Source organism: Protomyctophum bolini, assembly GCF_963924005.1.
Source record: "Protomyctophum bolini genome assembly, chromosome: 13".
In the NCBI taxonomy this organism is placed as follows: Eukaryota; Metazoa; Chordata; class Actinopteri; order Myctophiformes; family Myctophidae; genus Protomyctophum; species Protomyctophum bolini.
Window position 1 is genome coordinate 41,131,090 of NC_137874.1, and position 23,631 is coordinate 41,154,720.

General features: G+C 40.7%; 2 protein-coding genes across 13 annotated transcripts; both read left to right on the forward strand.

Annotated features, from left to right (window-relative positions):
- Positions 1–1,896: 1,896 nt before the first annotated feature.
- LOC308326983 (uncharacterized protein) lies at positions 1,897–12,660 on the forward strand. 11 transcript variants are annotated; one of them, XR_013965153.1, is made up of 4 exons: positions 1,897–1,972; positions 3,972–4,070; positions 4,568–6,991; positions 7,022–7,682. XR_013965153.1 is itself a non-coding variant. In XM_080780089.1 (4 exons), the coding sequence occupies exons 2-4, from the start codon at positions 4,004–4,006 to the stop codon at positions 12,141–12,143; spliced, it is 1,719 nt and encodes a 572-aa protein (XP_080636215.1). In that variant the 5' UTR covers positions 1,897–1,972; positions 3,972–4,003; the 3' UTR covers positions 12,144–12,660. The 11 variants fall into 11 exon arrangements, 8 of the variants coding, with proteins under 8 accessions (XP_080636215.1, XP_080636212.1, XP_080636219.1 ...); XR_013965154.1 differs by having other exon boundaries at positions 4,568–6,950; XR_013965155.1 differs by having other exon boundaries at positions 4,568–6,868.
- Positions 12,661–13,560: 900 nt separating this feature from the next.
- On the forward strand, positions 13,561–16,196 carry LOC308327457 (uncharacterized protein). 2 transcript variants are annotated; one of them, XM_080780965.1, is made up of 3 exons: positions 13,561–13,698; positions 14,465–14,608; positions 15,209–16,196. In XM_080780965.1, exons 2-3 carry the CDS (start codon positions 14,533–14,535, stop codon positions 16,138–16,140), a joined length of 1,008 nt encoding a protein of 335 aa, XP_080637091.1. In that variant the 5' UTR covers positions 13,561–13,698; positions 14,465–14,532; the 3' UTR covers positions 16,141–16,196. The 2 variants fall into 2 exon arrangements, with proteins under 2 accessions (XP_080637091.1, XP_080637092.1); XM_080780966.1 differs by having other exon boundaries at positions 13,573–13,698; positions 14,470–14,608.
- Positions 16,197–23,631: the final 7,435 nt, after the last annotated feature.

Below are 23,631 nucleotides of genomic sequence, written 5' to 3' on the forward strand. Positions count from 1 at the left end.
GTATAAACCATGTTTCTAATGGTATAACTTTTATTTCTAGAATCTTACAGTTTTAATGTTATGATTTCATTCACTCTTATACTGTGTTCCATTACACACCCAATGGGGCACCATGGGACCACAATGGAAACAAGCCTCCAGGGTTTTAGTGTTATCCTTTTATCATTATTGTATAACTGTACCTACTGTACTTTATTACAAACTGTTAATAAACTATTCATTATTGTATAACTGTATCACGGTACTTTATTACAACCTGTTGAAGTATCCAATCAAACCATTTCAATTATTTTAATTATCATTTTGAAAATGATATGGTTAACATGTTTAATGCAAGGTATATGCTGCATCCTGTAACATGATATATGTTGATATACTGTATGTATACAGTTTTTTGCAATCTTATCGACTGGTTAACCAGTGGATTTCATCCACTGCAAAGAGGCAGATCTATTCTTTATTATTAATGATCCAAAGCCGCCACTTCATTTCCAGAGCCATCTCATGAACACGAGGTTCATTTTGCTGTCCAGAACACCTTAAATGCATATCAGATGAACACATTCAGATTCAAATCATAATAATAAATAAATAAACAATTTGCTAATAATCATAATAAAAATACTCGCTTACTTTGCTTGTCTTCGTTGGTAGTGTCACTGGTGACTGAAGCACATTTGATGCCAAGGTCTGTCCAGCGGCGAACCTGGTTCATCATGAGGGCCTTCAATGGTTTATGACAATGACTATATGCTGTTGCCCTGCAGGATGCACCTGAAACCTGTTAGTAATAGATTCCCGGAAACGCTTGGAGCTTAATTTCCATCCACCAGCTGTCTAAAAACCCGGAAAAGACGCTGGCCGACAGAGATATCGGCCACGGCTGTCTGGTAGGTCTGGCGACGGCTATAGAGAGAGGGACACACAGAGAGAGAGAGAGATCCACTGTTAGCCTACAGTAGGCCTACTGTCATGATATAATGTTTTTTGGCATCACAAGTAAACATGGGAAGATCTGCTATTTTATGTTTAATGTTAAAACATAGCATTCAACTAGCACAACTGTTAAAGGATTTGTATATGTTTGCACATTTCTCGGTATTGACATTACAAATGGACTGGATGTTATATGGTCCAATTTATAATCTGCTCAAGAGGCACTAATCTTTTCACTAATTTGGTTATGCTATTCAAAAGGTGGATTATCATTCACCATCATACTAGCTATCATGTTCTCTTGCAGATTAAGCAAACTTTCCTTTTTTCCTAGTTTGAGAACTTCTGGCCTAAAGGAATGAATGGTTTATGGTATTTGGCCAGTGCCACGGTCCCCCCTTGCGGCCAAACTGTCAAGTTGAATACTATTTAGTGATTTGACATTTGTTTTCAATGGTTGGGATTAGAATGTATAAAACTACAGAGATGAGTGGGGGATGTACGTATGTGAATATAGATATATAAAACATTATTTTAAATATTTGGGGATTTTTCATTAGGCCTATTTGGGAAGATTTAGCCTATGACATTTCCAAAATAGGGATTGATTCATTAATTTATCACCTTAATGATGAACAATTCTTTTCCATAATAATTTAAATGTATTAGTTGGATTAACCGTTGCACTCCTAGATGGTTGTTCTCTTTTCTACAGGTCTGGAAGGTCACATAATTATAGTACTGTACTGTATAAACAATGGACAGTACCCGAGACCAACAGTAGGGGGAGCAATACACCAACAACTGTCGTCTACACAAACTGGTCAAGAGAAGAACTCAGTTACCCACAATGCAGTTGTGAAAACAACATGGCGGTGTGTTGGTTGAGCGGCTGTTGACACCTTAGACTCTAAGGCTTAGATATATATACACTAACATACAAAGTAAAGTAAAACGTGTTTTGTTTTCAAAACAGTGTGGTCGTTAAGCAGCAGGAGGACGTTTGTTTAGCAGCTCAACCACTGAAACACAGCAGGTAAGATGAACTGATTCACGTTGTGTTTCATCTGTTTGTCTCATCTTTTAAGATTTCTCTTCTATCTGTTTGCTTGTTATAAATGGGATCATAAACAAAGTAGCAGCAGCAGTAATAATACATTACTTGGTTGCATCTTGTTGATGCCACTATTATTAACGTAACCCTGATGCTACATCAGTGTGTTGTTGTACTATTGCAGTGGCTATAGTATAGACAAATTATTTGTTTAAAAAAAAATAGACTGGTCGCACGGGTGACTGTTTCTTGTAATCATTTTTTAACAGATCTCCAAATCTGTTGTTAACTTGTTTTGGGGAGCACAGGTTCCAGACAGTCCATTCAAACCTCCTCTTGTGTGTTGCCTGTGGGGTGCACCCTATTATAGGAGACATTTAATACTGACATAAGCGACCAAATTATACTTGTTGGGCTGCAGGTGCGCGTGCAGCCGTGCACAAATATAGGCTCTGCTGCCGTGATCATGAGCGCACCTCCCGTTAATTATGACAGCGACGTCACTGGAGGTGTGGTTTTATATATATATTTTGAGAGAATGTATGAGAGAATACAATACAAATCCTACTCATTCTTCCACACACAGAGAGAGAGAGAGAGAGAGAGAGAGAGAGAGAGAGAGAGAGATGGATAATTATAGTCTATAGGTGCGTCTAAAAAAATTGAATATTGTGGAAAAGTTCATTTTCTTCCATAATATAATTATAAAAGTGAAACTTTCATATATTCTAGATTCATTGCGCATGAAGTGAAATATTTAAAACTTAGTTTTTGTTTTAATCTTGATGGCATACAGCTCATAAATAAAACATATCCTATCTCAAAAGATTCAAATATTTTATGAAACATACTGAAAAGTATGTTATTTTCTGCACTCAATACTTGGTTTGGGCTACTTTTAAACAAATTATTTCATCAGTGGCTGCCGTGGCATGGAGGTGATCAGCCTGTGGCACTGTTGAGGTGTTTTGATATTTGATATATTTTGATATCGGCTTTAAAGGCGTAGTGAAATAAAAAATAACGTTTTCACACTTTGACCATATCCGTGGTCATCATATGGGCATACCTAACAATGGATGCCAAAACAAATTCTCATTGCTGTGTTTTTATATCAAAAGTCCATAAAATATATTTTTTAATTACTTCCTGAAAACGTGCTGCGTGATGACGTGTAGAGCTACACATCGATAAAAGCCAATAAAAATGAAGCTCACCCGTTTAATTCCCATGCTTCTTGATTCTTCCTCCACAGCTTGATTAAAGAACTAGCCTACTCCGTTTTTAATCCAATTAAAATCCCTTTGGTGGATCTGTGAAAACGACATGCAGCTCGGGAGGGACACAGCGAATTTCCTTATTTTATTATAATCACCAGCCACCATACATCGGCTATAAAGATGGCCAAATCAACCAAGGTCCCTGTATACTTGTATAGTGTAAGTGTATTGCCTAGCGATGTGCTTGGTGGAAACCATGGTGCCTGACTGCCTGTAGGTCAACACACCATATGTCTTTACTAACGTGTCCCCTGTCCCGAGCTGGCAAAAAGTGATATGCACAAAAGTACACATTGTTTTTGGTCAGTGGAACGTCTCGTCGACCCACATAAATATAGTCCATCCACTTGTTCTAATGTCCTCGTCCTTAGTTGGGATAATATGGAGTCTAGAAACTTGTAGAGTTATTCAACAGCCTAAAACAACGGTGGTCGAGCCATGCATACCAATGACTTAAAGGGTGGGTGGAGGCAAAGTTAAAGGTGGGGCGGACTATTCAAATTGGTCTCCGAATCTGACGTCGTATTTGGAGAGGATCTGAGAGGACCCATTCAGACATGCCCATTCAGACACACTCAGAAAATCACAGATTTCTCAATGAGGGTCTGACTGTTTAAAAAAATAAACTTTTTGTGGTGTAAAAATAAATTCATGGTGGGGCCCCTTTAAAGTCCTCATTCCTTCATTTCATGTCATTTCAGAGCGGTGTGTGGAGTCCAGACTGCAGGTGAAGATGAACTCTCCAGACTCAGCCAGGGTTATCTCTATTAAACAGGAACCTGAAGACCACCCACACCTCGGTACGTTTCATGTTGCTCTCCATTTCATGAAATAGGGTGCATTTTGCCTCCCAAAACGCAGTTCATAGTTAAGGGACGCAATAAAACAACGACCTCTGCATCCACGGGATGCACTACTGTCCTCAGCATGTACAGTGATGTCGTTGAAGTGTGAGACTCATAAAAGGTCCCTGGGACTCATCTAAAAGACCGTTCCTGCATCCCGGGACTCATTAGATTGAAAAACTATGTATCAATAAAGGCAGACCCCAAAATATCTTAAAGAAATTAAGCACTTGGAAGTGCATGTAGGAATTACTGTTATGTTCTGTTTATGAATTTGACGTGGACATCACGATCACATTGGATGAACCAGATGCATTGCTTAAAGTGTATATAATGTAGCGCAACACGAGTGTTACATTTCCAAAAATGTGCTCTTTTATTAAGTCTCATTAAGTTTCATTTATATTAGGAATCTAGCTAGATTAACTATTATGTAATTTCTCTGCTCCTAGACATCCTGCACACGGTTGTGTGTAAAGAGGAGGATTCTATTAAACAGGAGAGGAGCCCCAGTCTGCTCCAGGAGGAACCAGAGCCTCCACACATTAAAGATGAACAGGAAGAACTTAAAGAGGAACAGGAAGAGCTTAAAGAGGAACAGGAAGAGCTTAAAGAGGAACAGGAAGAGCTTAAAGAGGAACAGGAAGAGCTTAAAGAGGAACAGGAAGAGCTTAAAGGGGAACAGGAAGAGCTTAAAGAGGAACAGGAAGAGCTTAAAGGGGAACAGGAAGAGCTTAAAGAGGAACAGGAAGGTATACTTCAAAGACCAGAGCAGCCTGATGGGTCAGGGTTGACATTACTAGCAGTGAAAGGTGATGATGATGAAGAAGAAGACATCTCTTCCCACTGCTCTGAAGTTGAAGTTGAACTTGAATCTGACACTGAAGTCACTGAAGACAGTGATGATTGGGAGGAGACCAGTGAAGACGATGATGACAAACGGAGGAGTTTCAGTCTGTCCTTGAGGACACGCCAGCGTAACGACACCAGAGAGAAAGCTTTCCACTGTAAACTTTGTAAGAAGAGTTTTGCATGGTCAACTTATCTGAAAAGACATCAGAGTGTTCACACTGGAGAAAAGCCTTTCCAGTGTGAACATTGTGACAAGAGTTTCAGTGATTCGGGTAACCTGAAGAGACACCAGCTCACCCACACTGGAGAAAAACCTTTCAACTGTAAACATTGTGACAAGAGTTTCGCTCTGCTAGGTTCCCTGAAGCATCACCAGAATGTCCACACTGGAGAAAAACCTTTCCACTGTAAACATTGTGACAAGAGTTTCTCTCTGCTAGGTTCCCTGAACAGACACCAACGTATCCACACTCCACACACTCCAAAACTTTTCAACTGTACACAGTGTGACAAGACTTTTACTCGTTCATCTAGTCTGAAGACACACCAGCAAATCCACACTGGAGAAAAACCTTTCCAGTGTAAACATTGTAACAAGAGTTTCTTTCAGTCAAGTTTCCTGAAGGTACACCAGCGTATCCACACTGGAGAAAAACCTTTCCACTGTAAACATTGTGACAAGAGCTTTACTAGTTCATCTAATCTGAAGGCACACCAGCATATCCACACTGGAGAAAAGGTCCAGTGTAAACATTGTAACAAGAGTTTTACTAGTTCATCTAATCTGAAGGCACACCAGCATATCCACACTGGAGAAAAGGTCCAGTGTAAACATTGTAACAAGAGTTTTACTAGTTCATCTACTCTGAAGGCACACCAGCGTATCCACACTGGAGGAAAACCTTTCCACTGTAAACATTGTAACAAGAGTTTCAGACAGGCATCTCACCTGAAGACACACCAGCATGTCCACACTAGAGTAAAACCTTTTAACTGTTCACAGTGTGACACGAGTTTTACATTTTCATCTAAGCTGAAGGTACACCAGCGTATCCACACTGGAGAAAAACCTTTCCACTGTAAACATTGTAACAAGAGTTTCAAACAGGCATCTCACCTGAAGACACACCAGCGTGTCCACACTGGAGAAAAACCTTTCCACTGTAAACATTGTGACAAGAGCTTTACTAGTTCATCTAGTCTGAAGAAACACCAGCATATCCACACTGGAGAAAAACCTTTTAACTGTTCACAGTGTGACAAGAGTTTTACTTGTTCATCTAATCTGAAGACACATCAGCGTATCCACACTGGAGAAAAACCTTTCCAGTGTAAACATTGTAACAAGAGTTTCTTTCAGCCAAGGTACCTGAAGAAACACCAGCGTATCCACACTGGGGAAAGAATGTAGAGTTTTAATAACTCTGGTCACTTGAAAAGACTTGACAAAAGAGGGAAAATCCACTATAGATTAGCTCAAATCAAACACCTGTATGTTGTCAGGGAGGTGAAAAGAAGAACTATTGTGATAATGATAATGAATTTATTTATATGGCACATTTATAGACGAAGTCACAAAGTGCTTTACATCAAGAGAACAATAAAAGATCGATCCATGCAATAGCCGGCATAAAAATACAAAACATACACAATAATACAATAATGACAGTTAGGAAAAGGCTTTAAGATAAAGGTGGGTTTTCAGCGTGTTTAAGTTTAAAACCGTGGATATTGATTTTGTGCATCTTAGGTCAGTAGGTAGGGCATTACAGAGTATGGCGGTGCAAAGGCCCTGCCGCCCTTAGTGACAAGCTGAGCTGTAGGGGTCTCCAGGAGGGCCTTGTCTGAGGACCTGAGTGGGTAGGGGTCTCCAGGAGGGCCTTGTCTGAGGACCTTAGTGGGTAGGGGTCTCCAGGAGGGCCTTGTCTGAGGACCTTAGTGGGTAGGGGTCTCCAGGAGGGCCTTGTCTGAGGACCTGAGTGGGTAGGGGTCTCCAGGAGGGCCTTGTCTGAGGACCTTAGTGGGTAGGGGTCTCCAGGAGGGCCTTGTCTGAGGACCTGTAGGCCTGTAGGGTTTCAGCATGTCCGAGACGTAGCTAGGAGCCTGGCCATTCAGGGCTTTAAAAGTCACGAGTAAAATCAATTCTGAAACGGGTAACCAGTGGAGGGTAGCTAATATGGGGGTGATGTGGTCGCGTCTTTTGGAGTTGTCTAAAAGTCTGGCAGCCGAGTTGCGTACTAATTGTAGGCGGGATAGTGATCTTTTGCAGAGACCGGAATAAATAGAGTTTGCAATAATCTAAACGAGAAGAAATACAAGCATGGATTACCTTTTCTAAGTCCATGGGTGACAGGAATGTTTCAATCTGGTTATATTCCTTAATTGGAAGTAGAATGTTTGGACGACACGTGTTATTTGGGGAGTAAAGGAGCAGCACACCCAGGTTACGGGTGATAGCAGGCTTTCAACAGAGGCCTCAGTTAGGACTCGTCTTGTGTTGACATTCCACCAGCTATTTTAGTTTGTTAGTTTTTTCTTGTTTTAAATCCTTTCTTTCCTCAGTTTCCCCAGTTTGTTTTGTCATTTTTTGTCTATTCAGGTTTGTTTGTTTTTAGTTCAATGTTTGTTTTAAAAATGCCATGAAGGGAAAATATGAGTCATCTTGTCCCAAACTCAAACATCAAATGCCATTAACAATAAAGATAATGCAATGTTTTTTTTGTCACCGTTTGTTTTACATACCATTACATCACCTAATCAACATGAGTTTTACTTTAATATATTAGCGCCCCTCACTTCACACGGGTGTGATTATCTTTTATATAGCAGAGGATGCCATTGTTGTAGTCCAGGGTCAGAAAATACCCACTTGTCCTATATCCGGGTTATGTTAGAAAAATGCTCTGCCTATTCTGAATAGTTTAACATTTAACATGATTGCATTCATGTGAGTTTACGATTATTAGGTTGGTGGTTCACCACATTTTTTGTGTGAGTTTGGTGAATTTTAAAACATCCTCCCCAATAGCAGCATTTTTGTACATCGAATGTGAAACTGAGTGATCAACACAGGCCAACTTTCCCTGCAGTCGACTCGAAGGCCACGCCAATGTTCTCTGGCTTCAGTCTGTTTCGTGCTAAGCAGAACCCTTCTTGCCGTTTCTTCCTGTAGTCTATAGTGTCCACTCCCTGGTGGGTGAGGGTAGCCTGCACTACCACGCTGGAGTCTGTAATTAATCCATCAGAGATGGGCACATTTTCGTTGTTTTTTGCCCATTTTAGCTCCTGTCCGATGGCAAAGGTCGTTGTTCTGTTATTTATTTGACATGGACATCATGTATCGTTTTATATTAGGGATCTAGCTAGATTAACTATTATGTAATTTCTCTGCTGCTAGACATCCTGCATCAATCACACACACACACACACACACACACACACACACACACTGATTAACTGTTGTGCATGACTCGTGAAAGTAGCTGATCTACAAGCTCAAAATGCATCACATCTGGATTTGTTGTGAGCTTGTATATACCTGTATATACATTTTCATTATTTGTTTATAATGACATCTTCAAAATGGGGATAAATTATTAATCAACTAATGTACTAAATTATTGATTACATAACATTTGGAAAATATAAATAATTGACTACATCATTTTGTTGGATTAACCGTTGCACTCCTAGGTGGATGTTCTCTCCTCTACAGGTCTGGAAGCCATGTCACATACTGTAAAAACAATGATAGATAGATACATAAATACACACAATACTGACAGATCACACAAACAATAAGTTGGGGTCGGGGACAAATCACGTGTTGATTTGCCCTATAGCAATAGAATATGGACAGTACCTGAGACCAGCAGTAGGGGGCAGCAATACACAAACTGGCGTCTAGACACAAACTGGTGACTGTGGTCAGGAGAAGAACACAGTTACCCACAATTCCGTTGTGAAAACAACATGGTGGTGTGTTGACTGACTGTTGACACTTTAACATACAAAGAAAACTAAAAACGTGTGGTTTCAAAACAGTGTCGTCCTTAAGCAGCAGGAGGACGTTTGTTAGCAACTCAACCACTGAAACGCAGCAGGTAAGATGAACTGATTCACGTTGTTTCATCTCTTTGTCTTTATTGACTCATCTTTTGTTTTCTTGTTATAAATCATAAATGTGATCATACACAACCAGTTATTTATTAGTGTAACACCTTGTTATTGAAAACTACGGACCTACAGTGTTTTAAACGCTAAGGTGAAGATAAATCGAACATGTGGATGATGTGGGACGTCAGGGTAAGCTTAGCATTTGTGTATGTTCTGAGCCATTCTAGGGCAGGGGCTTTCCCCACCATTTTTTTCAAACGGTATAGTGTGTATACTTCAAGTTCATTGTTACATTGTTAACAGCGATAAAGGTATAGTGAAATCATTTTGTCAAGACATACATTCTTATTATAGCCAGGGGTCCTTTTAAAGCCCTCATTCCATTCCTTCATTTCAGAGCAGTGTGTGGAGTCCAGACTGCAGGTGAAGATGAACTCTCCAGACTCATAAGAACTACAATACCCATGATGCATCACTCCCAGGTGAAGATGAACTCTCCTGTCTCTATTAAACAGGAACCTGAAGACCAGCCACAGCTCGGTACGTTGCATGTGCTGTTACAATAATAACACAGATCTATGGACTTTATCTCATGTTATTTTCTTTTCAGTTGTAGAGCTGTTACAATAATAACAGGTATTCTATGGACTTTATCTCATGTTATTTTCTGTTCAGTTGTAGAGCTGTTACAATAATAACACAGATCTATGGACTTTATCTCATGTTATTTTCTGTTCAGTTGTAGAGCTGTTACAATAATAACAGGTATTCTATGGACTTTATCGCATGTTATTTTCTGTTCAGTTGTAGAGCTGTTACAATAATAACACAGATCTATGGACTTTATCTCATGTTATTTTCTGTTCAGTTGTAGAGCTGTTACAATAATAACACAGATCTATGGACTTTATCTCATGTTATTTTCTGTTCAGTTGTAGAGCTGTTACAATCATAACACAGATCTTCTATTGACCTTTCCCTCAGGTTTGAGGTTTAACCCATTCTGACCGGGCACCCATTTTGGTGTTAGCATCATGTTACGCTTTATGTATTGAAAAATTTCAGATTGTAGTGCATGACACAGCATTTGACAGATTACAGTCTGCACTTTGATATTCGGGGGGAAAAAAAACTGCAATTTCGATCAGATATGAAAAATACTTCCATGGCCTACTGGCAGCGTGCACTAGGAATTATGGTCCTGATCAGTACAGCAATATGTGAGGTTAGCCCCGGACACACACAGACAGATTCACAGACTTATTTCTAGGCAACATTTTATATCTAACCTCAGCATTCTTCCAAAAAATAGCATGTTACAGGTCAACTGTGGCCTTATTGTGGTCAAACACTTTCCTATGACTCGTCAAATCTCTTATTTTAGAGATGGTAATCATTATTATCGTGATGAACAATAATTGTGTGGAAGAGATTTAAATGTATCGTGCGATTTTACACTAGGATGAATTAGTTTTGTTGAGCTGCAAATACAGTCTAACTTAAACCCTCTATATTTGATTAAACAGACCTGCAATTAATTTGCAAATAATAGAAGTGAGTGAGCAGGCAGGGAGCTGTGAAGACGAAACAGGTTTTTCTTGTGTGACTCACAGGGAAAGAAGCTGATATTAAGCACTTGGGGCCTGGGCTGGCGTAGCGGTCCAGGCACCTTGGCTGCTAATCCAGCCTGACAGTGTGTTGCGGGTTTTTTAGTCCCGATCCTTATGAACTTTGCTCTGTGTTTTTCTGCCCACCTCTCTCCCCGTTTCCTGTCAATTTACTTTATTTACTTTATCAATAAAGGCTGACCCCAAAATATCTTAAAGATATTAAGCACTTGGTAGTGAGTAGGAATTACTGTTCTGTTATTAATTTGACATGGACATCATGTTTCGTTTTATATTAGGGATCTAGCTAGATTAACTATTATGTCATTTCTCTGCTCCTAGACATCCTGCACGTGGTTGTGTGTAAAGAGGAGGATTCTATTGAACGGGAGAGGAGCCCCAGTCTGCTCCAGGAGGAACCAGAGCCTCCACACATTAAAAATGAACAGGAGGAACTTAAAGGGGAACAGGAAGAGCTTAAAGAGGAAGAGGAAGGTCTACTTCAAAGACAAGAGCAGCCTGATGGGTCAGTGTTGACATTACTAGCAGTGAAAGGTGATGATGATGATGATGATGAAGAAGACATCTCTTCCCACTGCTCTGAAGTTGAAGTTGAATCTGACACTAAAGTCACTGAAGACAGTGATGATTATGAGGAGATCGGGGAGGACGGTGGTTACGAACGAAAGAGTTTCAGTGAGTCAGGTTCCTTGAGGACACGCCAGCGTATCGACACTAGAAAGAAAGCTGTTTACACAGGAGAAAAATCTTTCCAGTGTGAACATTGTGACAAGTGTTTCAGTGATTCATGTAACCTGAAGAAACACCAGCTCACCCACAGTGGAGAAAAACCTTTCCAGTGTGAACCTTGTGACGGGAGGTTCACAGACTCGCATTCCCTAAAGCATCACCAGAATGCCCACACTGGAGAAAAACCTTTTCACTGTAAGCATTGTGACAAGAGTTTTACTCGTTCAACTAGTCTGAAGACACACCAGCGTATCCACACTGGAGAAAAACCTTTCCACTGTAAATATTGTGACAAGAGTTTCGCTCTGCTAGCTTACTTAAAGATTCACTTTCGTATTCACACCGGAGAAAAACCTTTCAACTGTTCACAGTGTGACAAGAGTTTTACTTGTTCATTTAGTCTGAAGACACACCAGCGTGTCCACACTGGAGAAAAACCTTTCCAGTGTAAACTCTGTAACAAGAGTTTCAGTGATCCATGTTACCTGAAGAGACACCAGCTCATCCACACTGGAGAAAAACCTTTCAAATGTAAACACTGTGACAAGAGTTATACTGCCTCAGATTCCCTAAAGCAGCACCAGCGTGTCCACACTGGAGAAAAACCTTTCAACTGTTCACAGTGTGACAAGACTTTTAATTGTTCATCTAGTCTGAAGAGACACCAGCTCATCCACACTGGAGAAAAGCCTTTCCAGTGTAAACATTGTGACAAGAGTTTCAGGCAGTCAGGTCCCCTGAAGAAACATCAGCGTATCCACACTGGGGGAAGAATGTAGAGTTTAAATAACTCTGGTCACTTGAAAAGACTTGACAGAAGAGGGAAAATCCACTATAGATTAGCTCAAATCAAACACCTGTATGTTGTCGGGAGGTGAAAAGAAGAACTATTATGGATATTTATCTGCGCCTTTCCCTGTTTTAATATTGTATTTAATCACGTACAGTTACTTACTTTACAAACCTTTACATCCACACCATACCATAGGAAGCAAAACAAAATATCTGCGCCTTTCAACAGAGGCCTCAGCTAGGACTCGTCTTTTGTTGACATTCCACCAGCTGTTTTAAATCCTTTCTTTCCTCAATTTCCTCAGTTTGTTTTGTCATTAATGTCTATTCAAGTTTGTTTGTTTTTAGTTCAATGTTTGTTTTAAAAATGCCATGGAGGGAAAATATGAGTCATCTTTTCCCAAACTCAAACATTAAATGAACATTAAAGATAATTTAATGTTTGTTTTGTCACCGTTTGTTTTTACATCATCATTACATCACCTAATCAACATGAGTTAGACTTTAATATATTAGCGCCCCTCACTTCACACGGGTGTGATTATTTTTGTAGCATTTCTGTACATCGAATGTGAAACTGAGTGATCAACACAGGCCAACTTTCCCTGCAGTCGACTCGAAGGCCACGCCAATGTTCTCTGGCTTCAGTCTGTTTCGTACTAAGCAGAACCCTTCTTGCCGTTTCTTCCTGTAGTCTAGTGTCCCCTCCATGGTGGGTGAGGGTAGCCTGCACTACCACGCTGGAGTCTGTAATTAATCCATCAGAGATGGGCACATTTTCGTTGTTTTTTGCCCATTTTAGCTGGACTCCTGTCCGATATGGCAAAGGTCGTTGAGATCTGGCCAATCACACACACACACACACACTGATTAACTGTTGTGCATGACTCGTGAAAATAGCTGATCTACAAGCACAAAATGCATCACATCTGGATTTGTTGTGAGCTTGTATATACTCTGTACATTTTCATTATTTGTTTATCATTTTAAATAATTGACTACATCATTTTGTTGGATTAACCGTTGCACTCCTAGGTGGATGTTCTCTCCTCTACAGGTCTGGAAGCCATGTCACATACTGTTACAAACAATGATAGATAGATAGATAGATAGATAGATAGATAGATAGATAGATAGATACTTGCTTGCTTGCTTGCTTGCTTGCAGTTAATGCGACCAGAGAAATGTGTTGATTTGCCCTATAGCAATAGAATATGGACAGTACCTGAGACCAGCAGTAGGGGGCAGCAATACACAAACTAGCGTCTAGACACAAACTGGTCACTGTGGTCAGGAGAAGAACACAGTTACCCACAATGCAGTTGTGAAAACAACATGGTGGTGTGTTGACTGACTGTTGACACTTTAACATACAAAGAAAACTAAAAACGTGTGGTTTCAAAACAGTGTCGTCCTTAAGCAGCAGGAGGACGTTTGTTAGCAACTCAACCACTGAAACACAGCAGGTGAGATGAACTGATTCACGTTGTTTCATCTCTGTCTTTATCGACTCATCTTTTAAGATGGAACATGAATCGTATTTCTGTTATATCTGTTTTCTTGTTATAAATCATAAATGTGATCATACACAACCAGTAGTTATTTAGTAGTGTAACACCTTGTTATTGAAAACTACGGACCTACGGTGTTTTAAACGCTAAGGTGCAGATAAATCGAACATGTGGGACGTCAGGGTAATCACCTTAGGTTTTGCATTTGTACTCCCCACCATGCTACTTATTTTTTTCAAACGGTATAATGTGTATACTTCAAGTTCAACATTGTTAACAGAAATAAACGTATGGGGGAAATCATTTTATACAAGATCTGACCACATTGGCACTTAAGTATATTATACTGAATTGTTGTCTAGCTGTTTCTTAAACCAGAAATATTGTAGCCTACTCAACAACAACTAGAAGGATAATACTGCAAGAACCATGTTGTATTTGCTCATCCCATTATCTTCCAGTTAAAAGTTGTAAAAAGGCTGATCTAGCTCACAATGTGTCTCATCACGATCATTATACAATACATTGTAGATCTGCCATTTTCAGGTTACTTTGACATAATATTGGTTTAAACTGGTTACACTGATTTTAGATGTTGGCGTTTTTAATGTCTAACTTTAGTTATAGAGCGCAAGTATAATGCATCAGGTCAAGAGTCAAGACATAAAGTCTTATTAGCCAGGGGTCCTTTTAAAGCCCTCATTCCATCCCTTCATTTCAGAGCAGTGTGTGGAGTCCAGACTGCAGGTGAAGATGAACTCTCCAGACTCATAAAGAACTACAATACCCATGATGCATCACTCCCAGGTGAAGATGAACTCTCCTGTCTCTATTAAACAGGAACCTGAAGACCAGCCACAGCTCGGTACGTTTAATGTGCTCTCCCTTTCTTCATTATTTTCTGTTCAGTTGTAGAGCTGTTACAATAATAACAGATATTCTATGGACTTTATCTCATGTTATTTTCTGTTCAGTTGTAGAGCTGTTACAATAATAACAGATATTCTATGGGCTTTATGTCTTCCGTCATACTGCACTGGGATGCATTTGTTTTGTTGAGCTGTAAATTCAGTCTCACTTAAACCCTCTATACTTGATAGAACAGACCTGTAAAACATTTGGTATACTCTTATTTCACTATAAATAAATTGATGTGCCAAAAATAGCAGATTGCAGTGTGAGCTTGTAGATCAGCTATTTTGGCGGACGTTCCCCCCCAGAATAAGGATGCTACCGATGAAGCAATGTGATTGGTTGAAATAGCTATCTACCCGTGCTTCAAAGGAGCATGACAGCACAAGCACACCTAATCAAAATATAAATCAAATCAGCCGTGCTGATCAGACTGTAGCAGGCTATATTGTTCCATTCTGTAACGATATTAACTGGAAGAATATATTTTAAGGAATTAGGAATTAGGATTAGGAATCTAGTATTAACTATTATGTAATTTCTCTGCTCCTAGACATCCTGCACATGGCTGTGTGTGAAGAGGAGGATTCTATTAAACAGGAGAGGAGCCCCAGTCTGCTCCAGGAGGAAGCAGAGCCTCCACACATTAAAGATGAGCCTGATGGGTCAGTGTTGACGTTACTAGCAGTGAAAGGTGAAGAAGAAAATGATGATGATGAAGACATCTCTTCCCACTGCTCTGAAGTTGAAGTTGAACTTGAATCTGACACTGAAGTCACTGAAGACAGTGACGATTATGAGGAGATCGGGGAGGACGGCGGTTACGAACGGCACGACAAGAGTGTCAGTGAGTCAGGTCCCTCGACGCGCCAGCGTGTCGACACCACAGAGAAAACCTTCCACTGTAAATATTGCAAGAAGAGTTTCACTCGGTCAACGTCTCTGAAAAGACACCAGAGTGTTCACACTGGAGAAAAACCTTTCCAGTGTGAAAATTGCAACATGAGATTTACACGTCCGTCTAGTCTGAAGACGCACCAGCGCATCCACACCGGAGAAAAGCCTTTCCACTGTGAACATTGTGACAAGAGTTTCAGCAAGTCGTTTGACCTGAAGAGACACGATCGTGTCCACACGGGAGAAAAACACTTCCAGTGTGAACACTGTGACAAGAGTTTCAAGCAGTCGAGTCATCTGAAGGTCCACCAGTACATCCACACCGGAGAGAAACCTTTCCACTGTGGACATTGTGACAAGAGATTCAGCAAGTCATATGACCTGAAGAGACACCTTCACATGCTCACTGGAGAGAAACAATTCCACTGTGAACGCTGTGACAAGAGTTTCAGCCAGTCGTCGGACCTGAAGCGACACCAGCGCGTCCACACTGGAGAACAACCGTTCCAGTGTGAACACTGTGACAAGAGTTTCAGTTCCTTTAGACACCTGTTTATTCACACAAACAACCATTGCACTACGAATTAGCTCACTGAGAGGATCGGATTAAAGGACAACTTTAGTTTTTTTTCAACCAAGGTTCATGTTTTAGGTTAGGTATTAGAGAAAGTGAAAGATGAGTTTGCTGCTTTCTTTCGTTTTAGGGATGTTAGCTGTTTTTGACAGGGGGGCGGGGGCATTCGAGCATGGGGCAAAATGTGTACTTTTTTTTAAAAGGATTTTACAGCGATTTATTTTTTTATTATTTATCTTCTGTGGTCAGATGTAATTTATTGGGGTCTAGTAGGACTATAGTAAATAATAAAAAAATAAATCGCTATAAAATCTTGTAAAAAAATACACATTTTGCCCCTTGCTCGAATGCAAAAAGAATAGAAAGCAGCAAATACAAAAAGTACAACACTCATCTTTTACTTTCTCTAATAACAACCTAAAACATGAACCTTGGTTGGGAAAAAAAACTAAAGTTGTCCTTTAAGCACCTGTAGGGAGAAGGATGGAAAATCACAACTTTTATGGATATTCATACTGCTACTGTCAACAGAGGCCTCCGTTACGACTCGTCTTTTGGAGACGTTCCCCCGCTCTTGTTTTTGAGGGCCTCCTAGTATGCACAGGGTTAATGTTTGTCTTGTCTAGACAAACATTAAAAAAGACATAGAGCACCGAAGTCCTGACGTAACTCGCTCATCCCTTCGATTCCCCTGGTTCGCGGAAGTAATTTCTCTATGGAGAATAACATGGGGTGATCTTAATATCGTCTACTATAAGCGTTGTGGTCCAAAAATAAACAAGCTGTCTCTGCGTTATTGTCAGGGAGGTGTCTCTGTATCGTTTGCAGCAGTCAGTCACTCATATATGATACAGTCTGCTTCTAGTGAAAATCTAACTAATTCAGCAGCAGTAACATTAGCGTTTTCTCTCAGTCAGTTGATTCTTCATATCCATATGAGTGAAGCGGCCGGGGTGACATGTTTATTTTTCAAACACAGTTCTTATATGAAGCAATCTAAAAATCCTCCTATGGCGATTTCAATGCAACTAAACAAATACATGAACCTGGGGACTGACGCCCTCTACTGAAAGTGACGTCAGACTTCGGTGCTCTATAGACAATGGACAGAGTTGTTGTTTTGTCTGTCACCGAGCAAATCGGCATATGCATGTCAAGTGGAAAACCTCGGCCAATAAGGGACCACGATTCATATAAACTGCTATTTTGAGATGTTAAATTGATGTCATATGTGATGTTGGTTAGGAAGCGCCCCTCGCTTCACACGGGTGTGATTTTTGAGGGGCGCTAAGCGGCGCGCCCCTCCTATATACAGCTTTGATGTTTGTTTTTCAACGATGCTTGTAGACAATAAAGAGTTTGTGTCGAGGACTAAAACAAACATTAGCACCCGTTGCTTAAACAAACATGTTGTAAGATGATAATCACTTCACACAGGTGTGATTTCTTTTTTTTAATATATATTTTTTATCCCACGATTTTGTAACCCATTTTTCACACCTGTGTCAATTATCTAATGTGATCCTGGGCTCTACACACCCTCCACCAACCTAGTCCCCATATATGGGGGACAAGGGGAGACCAACCTAGTCCCCCATATATGGGGGACAAGGGGAGAGCAACGGACTTGAACTCATGCTTCCTTCATGCCTGAGTGTCCAAGTTGCAGGTGTAAAGGGTGTGATTTTTGACCTATATACAGCTTTTGTCCACACACACACACGTCTCTATATTTGACATTGACAATGAAAGGAGAAATTAGGTCAAATGTCCGCCAAATGTCCGGACTAAATCTAGTCCCCACACGTCTCGTATTTGACACTGAATGGAATCGCATAAATGCAGTTGTTCATGAGATGATGTACAGTATAACCCATTCTGGGCGGGAACCCGTTTTGGTGTAATAATGGATTGTACATTTATTTCTATGAGACGTGATCAGACCTGTTTTAATGGTTTAATTGACATTAAAAACAAATAGTGCCGTTTTTAAGGAGCCCCAAATAACCAATTGAAAGTAGAACAACATAAAGTGAAACAGACGTTACCATGAATGCCATCGAGCAACTTAAACACTGCTCATATAAGCCTGAGTAGACGATAAAATGACAACTGTTTTTTAAAGTGAAATATCCCTTTAAGAACTAATGGACATTGGGGGAAACTTAAACTGTGCATACGTCTAAAATCCTTGAATACCGTGTCAAATCTAGCTCCCTTGCAAGGTGTGTCCCAAAATGAAGCAAGCTCCGGTCTGTTCTTTAACTGTTGCATCAAAAACCTGCCTGGTTTTTGCGTCGCACTGCAACGTGTTTTGAGCTTGTAGATCGGCTATTTTTGCTATATTTGAATTGAAATCCTAATGTATTTGTTGCCATTTTTTAATTGGAATTCTGAAAAGTAATTTTTTTATTTAATTTCAAATGCATTTAGTTATAGTTATAGCCTATGTTAACTTTGCGAACTAAATACAAATACATTGGGCACAAAACATAACATTTTAATACTAGCTTAGTCGTCATTAAGCTACTAGACTGAAGTAATTAAAGCGGGTCATGTTTGCATGTTTGGAAAATTGTAACAGCTGAAATCAATCAGTATTCTGATATTAACCTGTGGGCCGAAATAAATTACTGGTATTTTGCTGTAATTCTTTGAGCGTATTAGGCCTTCCACATGCTACCCCACAACACAGCAGGAGCGGAGCACACACAAGCTCTCAATGTTTGAACCATAATACAACTAAATATACAAGAAATCTCACTTGAATTGGACTGCAATATGCAGCTGCTACTTTACAATGTCATCATATAATACAGGGATACTCAAATAGATTTACCTGTGGGCCACATTACAAAAATGGCAAGGGGCCAGGGGCCAGTAGATAAAATTACGACATTAATGATACTTGATAACTTCTCTCTTTCAATTGCTTTATTTTCGCAAAATGTATCAAAGTACAATGTGCATGCACACAATATGTAAATAAATAAATGTGTTACATTTTCTTGCATAAACACAAAGAGCTGTTTCCATAACTGCACAAATTATTGCACATAACATGAGTAGCTGTTATAATAACATAATAACATAACATGAGTAGCTCTTTGCCTGCCTGCCTGCCAGCCAGCAAGTTGGTTAACAGAAAATAAATTGTTATGGCTGAGTAAAATAAAATACAATAAACACAATTTGCCTGAAAATAGATTACCCAGCTATGACCTTTTTCATGAAAATAAATGAGTAGTGATATGGCTGACTGAGTAAAATAAAACAATCTACCTGAAAATAGATAGCTATAAGTGAAGAGCAATTTCCGCAATTACCATTTCCGCAATTTCCGCAATTTCCTCAATTTCCATTTCCACCATTTCCGCAATTACCATTTCCGCAATTTCCATTTCCACCATTTCCGCAATTTCCGCAATTACAATTTCCGCAATTTCCATTTCCCACTATTAATGGCAGCTGGGTTTCATCATTCAAATAAAATAGAATTCTGTCCGTTTAGCTATAAAATTATGTCAGGGAATAGGGATACACAGTATATGTCTTTCATTTGCTTTGCATTGCATCTCCCCCCCCCCAAGCTTTTATTTTCGTTCGAGTAATAGTACAACTCTAATAGTATTACTTATAATAATGTAATTAAAGATAACTTCATTCAGATTTATTTATTTTAATTTCATTTTCCAGATTTATTTTTCTTCTTTTTTTTAGATTTTCATTGGTGGGCCAGTCATAATGGTCCCGCGGGCCTGATGTGGCCCGCGGGCCTGAGGTTGAGTATCACTGGTATATATAACGAGAGAGAGACACACACACACAGTCAGGGTGTAATACTGTTTATTAGAAATGAAATTTTCTGGATCTGGGAAACCTAAATAAAATAAATAAAGTGTTTGCGGCCACTTAAAACACACAAGGCTGCCGCTGTGTAAGGAATAGTTCAGCCAAATCAACCTTGAATCCATGGAGATTTATTTACACACCCCATAATGCAGCCTTAATTGAATCCATGGAGATTTCATCATCAAATCATTGACTTACAGGAATGCGACCAAAATAAACAACAAACTATAGATGACTCAAGTCATTATACATCAGCTTGCATTCCATTCTCTTGCATATTGGACCTTTTTTTTTTCTTCCAAATAAAATAAACTATAATAAAAAAATAAATAGCAATATCTAAAAGCGTGAATCTTTCTTTTTTTTTACAATGACGTTATTTTTCAGAAAGGAAGGGTTGAGGGTTAAAATGGGTCTCAAATGCTTCCAACTCGAGTAGAATTATTAATGTTCTGTACAAGTGTACTCTAGGGCTATCATTGAACAGCTCTGCAAGCTGATACAAATAACTGTGAATTCAAGACTTCACGGGGTCAAATCTCTGAATTCAAGACTGCATGGGAATCTCTGAATTCAAGACTGCATGGGGTCATTTGAAGCCTCCATAAGTGGTCACATCCGTGCGCATTTCCACAGCACAAAAAAAACATCTTTTTATGTTATAAAATAAAAGTTTGTGTGAAGTAAGACGGGAGCTCAGTACATCATCTCATTCTGGCCAATCACAATTTGCTCCCTTACTTTGTGTTTACACAATTGTGTCACACAAACCCTCCAAACCAGTCATAGGAGACGCTAGCAAAACAATGTGTTCACAGAAACCCTCAAAGCTGGTCATAGGAGGGGCTCGCGCCCCTCCAAAAGAAATGCTATAAACATGAATCTATGATATTAAAGTGTCAGGGTGCCTGTGTGTGTTTGGTTGTGTTTGGTGTGTGTGTTTGTGTGTGTGTGTGTGTGTGTAAGGTGCTGCATGCTTGCTGTAGGAGTCGGACCTGTCCCGTTGTGTGTGTGTGTGTGTGTGTGTAACAGGCCGGCAACAGGCCTTTAGTGTCACATGCCGTTCGTAAAAACCACTCGCTTCGAATGTTCTCAACCGATAATCACCAGTATGTTCTCATCTGGACCATGTATCATCTGGACCATGGAGGCAATATGGACATTTAACCTACATGCTGCCTACCGCCAGTAACAGACTAGGAAAGGCAGAAGTGAAAACATAAAATAGTGAAACTGACTTGTGAGGTTAGAAGAAGAAGAAGGGGGGACTTGCGTGGCCGGTTTAAGATGGAGTTTAGAGTTCCGAATTTAGGATTAGATTTAGGGTTCCGGTTAGTAATAGTCGACCAACGCCACGCCCGGACAATGGCTGACCACCTCCTCAATAATGTAGGAAATGGGCCTGGGCCGTGGCTCAGCGGTCCAGGGCCGTGGCTCAGCGGTCCAGGGCCGTGGCTCAGCGGTCCAGGCACCCTGGCTGGCCGTCCAGTCTGGCAGTGTGCCGCGGGCTCGACTCCCGATCCCGACGGCCCTTGTTGCATGTCACCCTCCCTCCATATTTCCTGTCAGCCTACTCTCTGTCCCTCCATAAAAAAAATATAAAAAATAAAGGCGAAAGCCACAAAAAAACATTAAAATAAATAATGTAGGAAATGTCCATCTGGCTGCATTGCACGGTGTGCTTTTTACAGTAAATTAAATAATTTAATAATTTTCAGTCACATTTTAGTCACCTGAAATGTTCTAGTGTTTAGTCCAGTTTAGTGTTTTAGTCGACTAAATGGCATGCGATTTTAGTCGACTAAATCTACAGTTGATTTAGTCGACTAAAATGTGTTTTGACAGGCCTTGATCATGTCTTTTGTAATGGCAGATTTTACACTTTGGTTGCATGCTGAAAACAGCCGATCTACAAGCTCAGTGAGTCACAACACGTCGCAGCACGACGCGTTGTGAGCTTGTAGATCGGCTATTTTCAGCATGCAACCTAGCATAAAACTGGATCTCCTGTCCACTAGTCCCTCTCTAACGTTTCAGTCTAGCCTGTTCACATAGCGTTCGTAAACATAGTTCAGTCTGAATCAAACGCACTCCGTGTGAATCTGCCCTAAATCATCTGATGGTGGTAGCTGTCCGTGTCGGTGCCTGTTCACATAGCGTTCGTAAACATAGTTCCCTGGTGGTATAGCTGTCCGTGTCGGTGCCTGTTCACATAGTTCCCTGGTGGTATAGCTGTCCGTGTCGGTGCCTGTTCACATAGCTCCCTGGTGGTATAGCTGTCCGTGTCGGTGCCTGTTCACATAGCCCCCTGGTGGTATAGCTGTCTGTGTCGGTGCCTGTTCACATAGTTCCCTGGTGGTATAGCTGTCCGTCTCCGTGCCCGCTGGGTCTCCGGGGCCTCCGCGTCGCGGAACTATAGCAGCTCAAACGGTATCACCGCGAGGGTGTCTCTCGGGTCCTCAAGAATCCTCCAGGCCTTTCCATACATCCATACATACAGTTGTAATAATAGAGCCACAGGACTGTATATATACTGTATATCCTGGACGGAGGGAAGCTCACGTCCACCGACGTTCTGGGTGTGTCTGCACCGTCCTCTGCCAGTGCTCCTCCCACTGGGACACACCCAGGGACCGCTGGGACCGCTGGACACACCCAGGGACCACTTGGACACACCCAGGGACCACTGGGACACACCCAGGGACCACTGGGACACACCCAGGGACCACTGGAGTTTCCATGTCAGGCGGTGCTCCGGGGAGGATGAAAGTGTAACACATGGGCCCTCACAGGTCTGTAACTCTGAAAGTTGTACGAAATGAACAAAATGGACCCTAATGTACTAATGGAACCAAATTAGCTAAAATAAAAACATGCTCTGTGGTGAACGCCAGGACTCCAGGGTTCCCATCCGACACCCGCGTTTGGTCTCTCTCTCTCTCTCTCTCTCTCTGTACAACTCACCCATATGAAGTTTTTAAGCATTAAAAAAAAAACACATACATGATTTAACTAATAATAAATAATAAAAACTAATAATAATAATAATGTTAATAATGGACTGATGAAGCACCGTGTACTGGTGTGGGTCGGATGGGTGGCGTCGCGTCACCGCGAGAACAAGCACCTGAAACGTCCACGGTGGTCGTTCATTCATACCATCCAGAGACGTGCATTGAGCGTCAAGAGAGGCAGAAAGGGGCGGAAATCCCCCAAGAGGGCACTTTTGGACCAAAAAATAAATAAATAGCGAAAATAGCAGATCTACAAGCTCTCAACAGCTATTTTCGGGGCGCAACCCTGCACTCTTTATCTACTGGAGAAGCGGTGTGTGTATACGACATGGATTTATAAAAACAAATCTGTTCAACGCAAAAAAAATACCGTGTTCAAGTTCAGGAGACTTCGGGGGGAAAAAAAGCAATTCTCTTCCGGCATGGCATGGAAAGGAAAGGAGTGGAGGGAATTTGCATTTCTTTCACTATCAGTAAATGCTGCACTCGTGGTCTGGAGGAAAGGGGCAGTTGTTTTACAGACGGGCAAAAAAAGGGCAGGGGCTGAAGCCCCCTTTGATGTCTTATGCGTGCACATCCGTTCGTTCATCCATCCAGTCGACAGAAGCTTCTTCTTCTTCTTCGTCGTCTCTCTGTCGT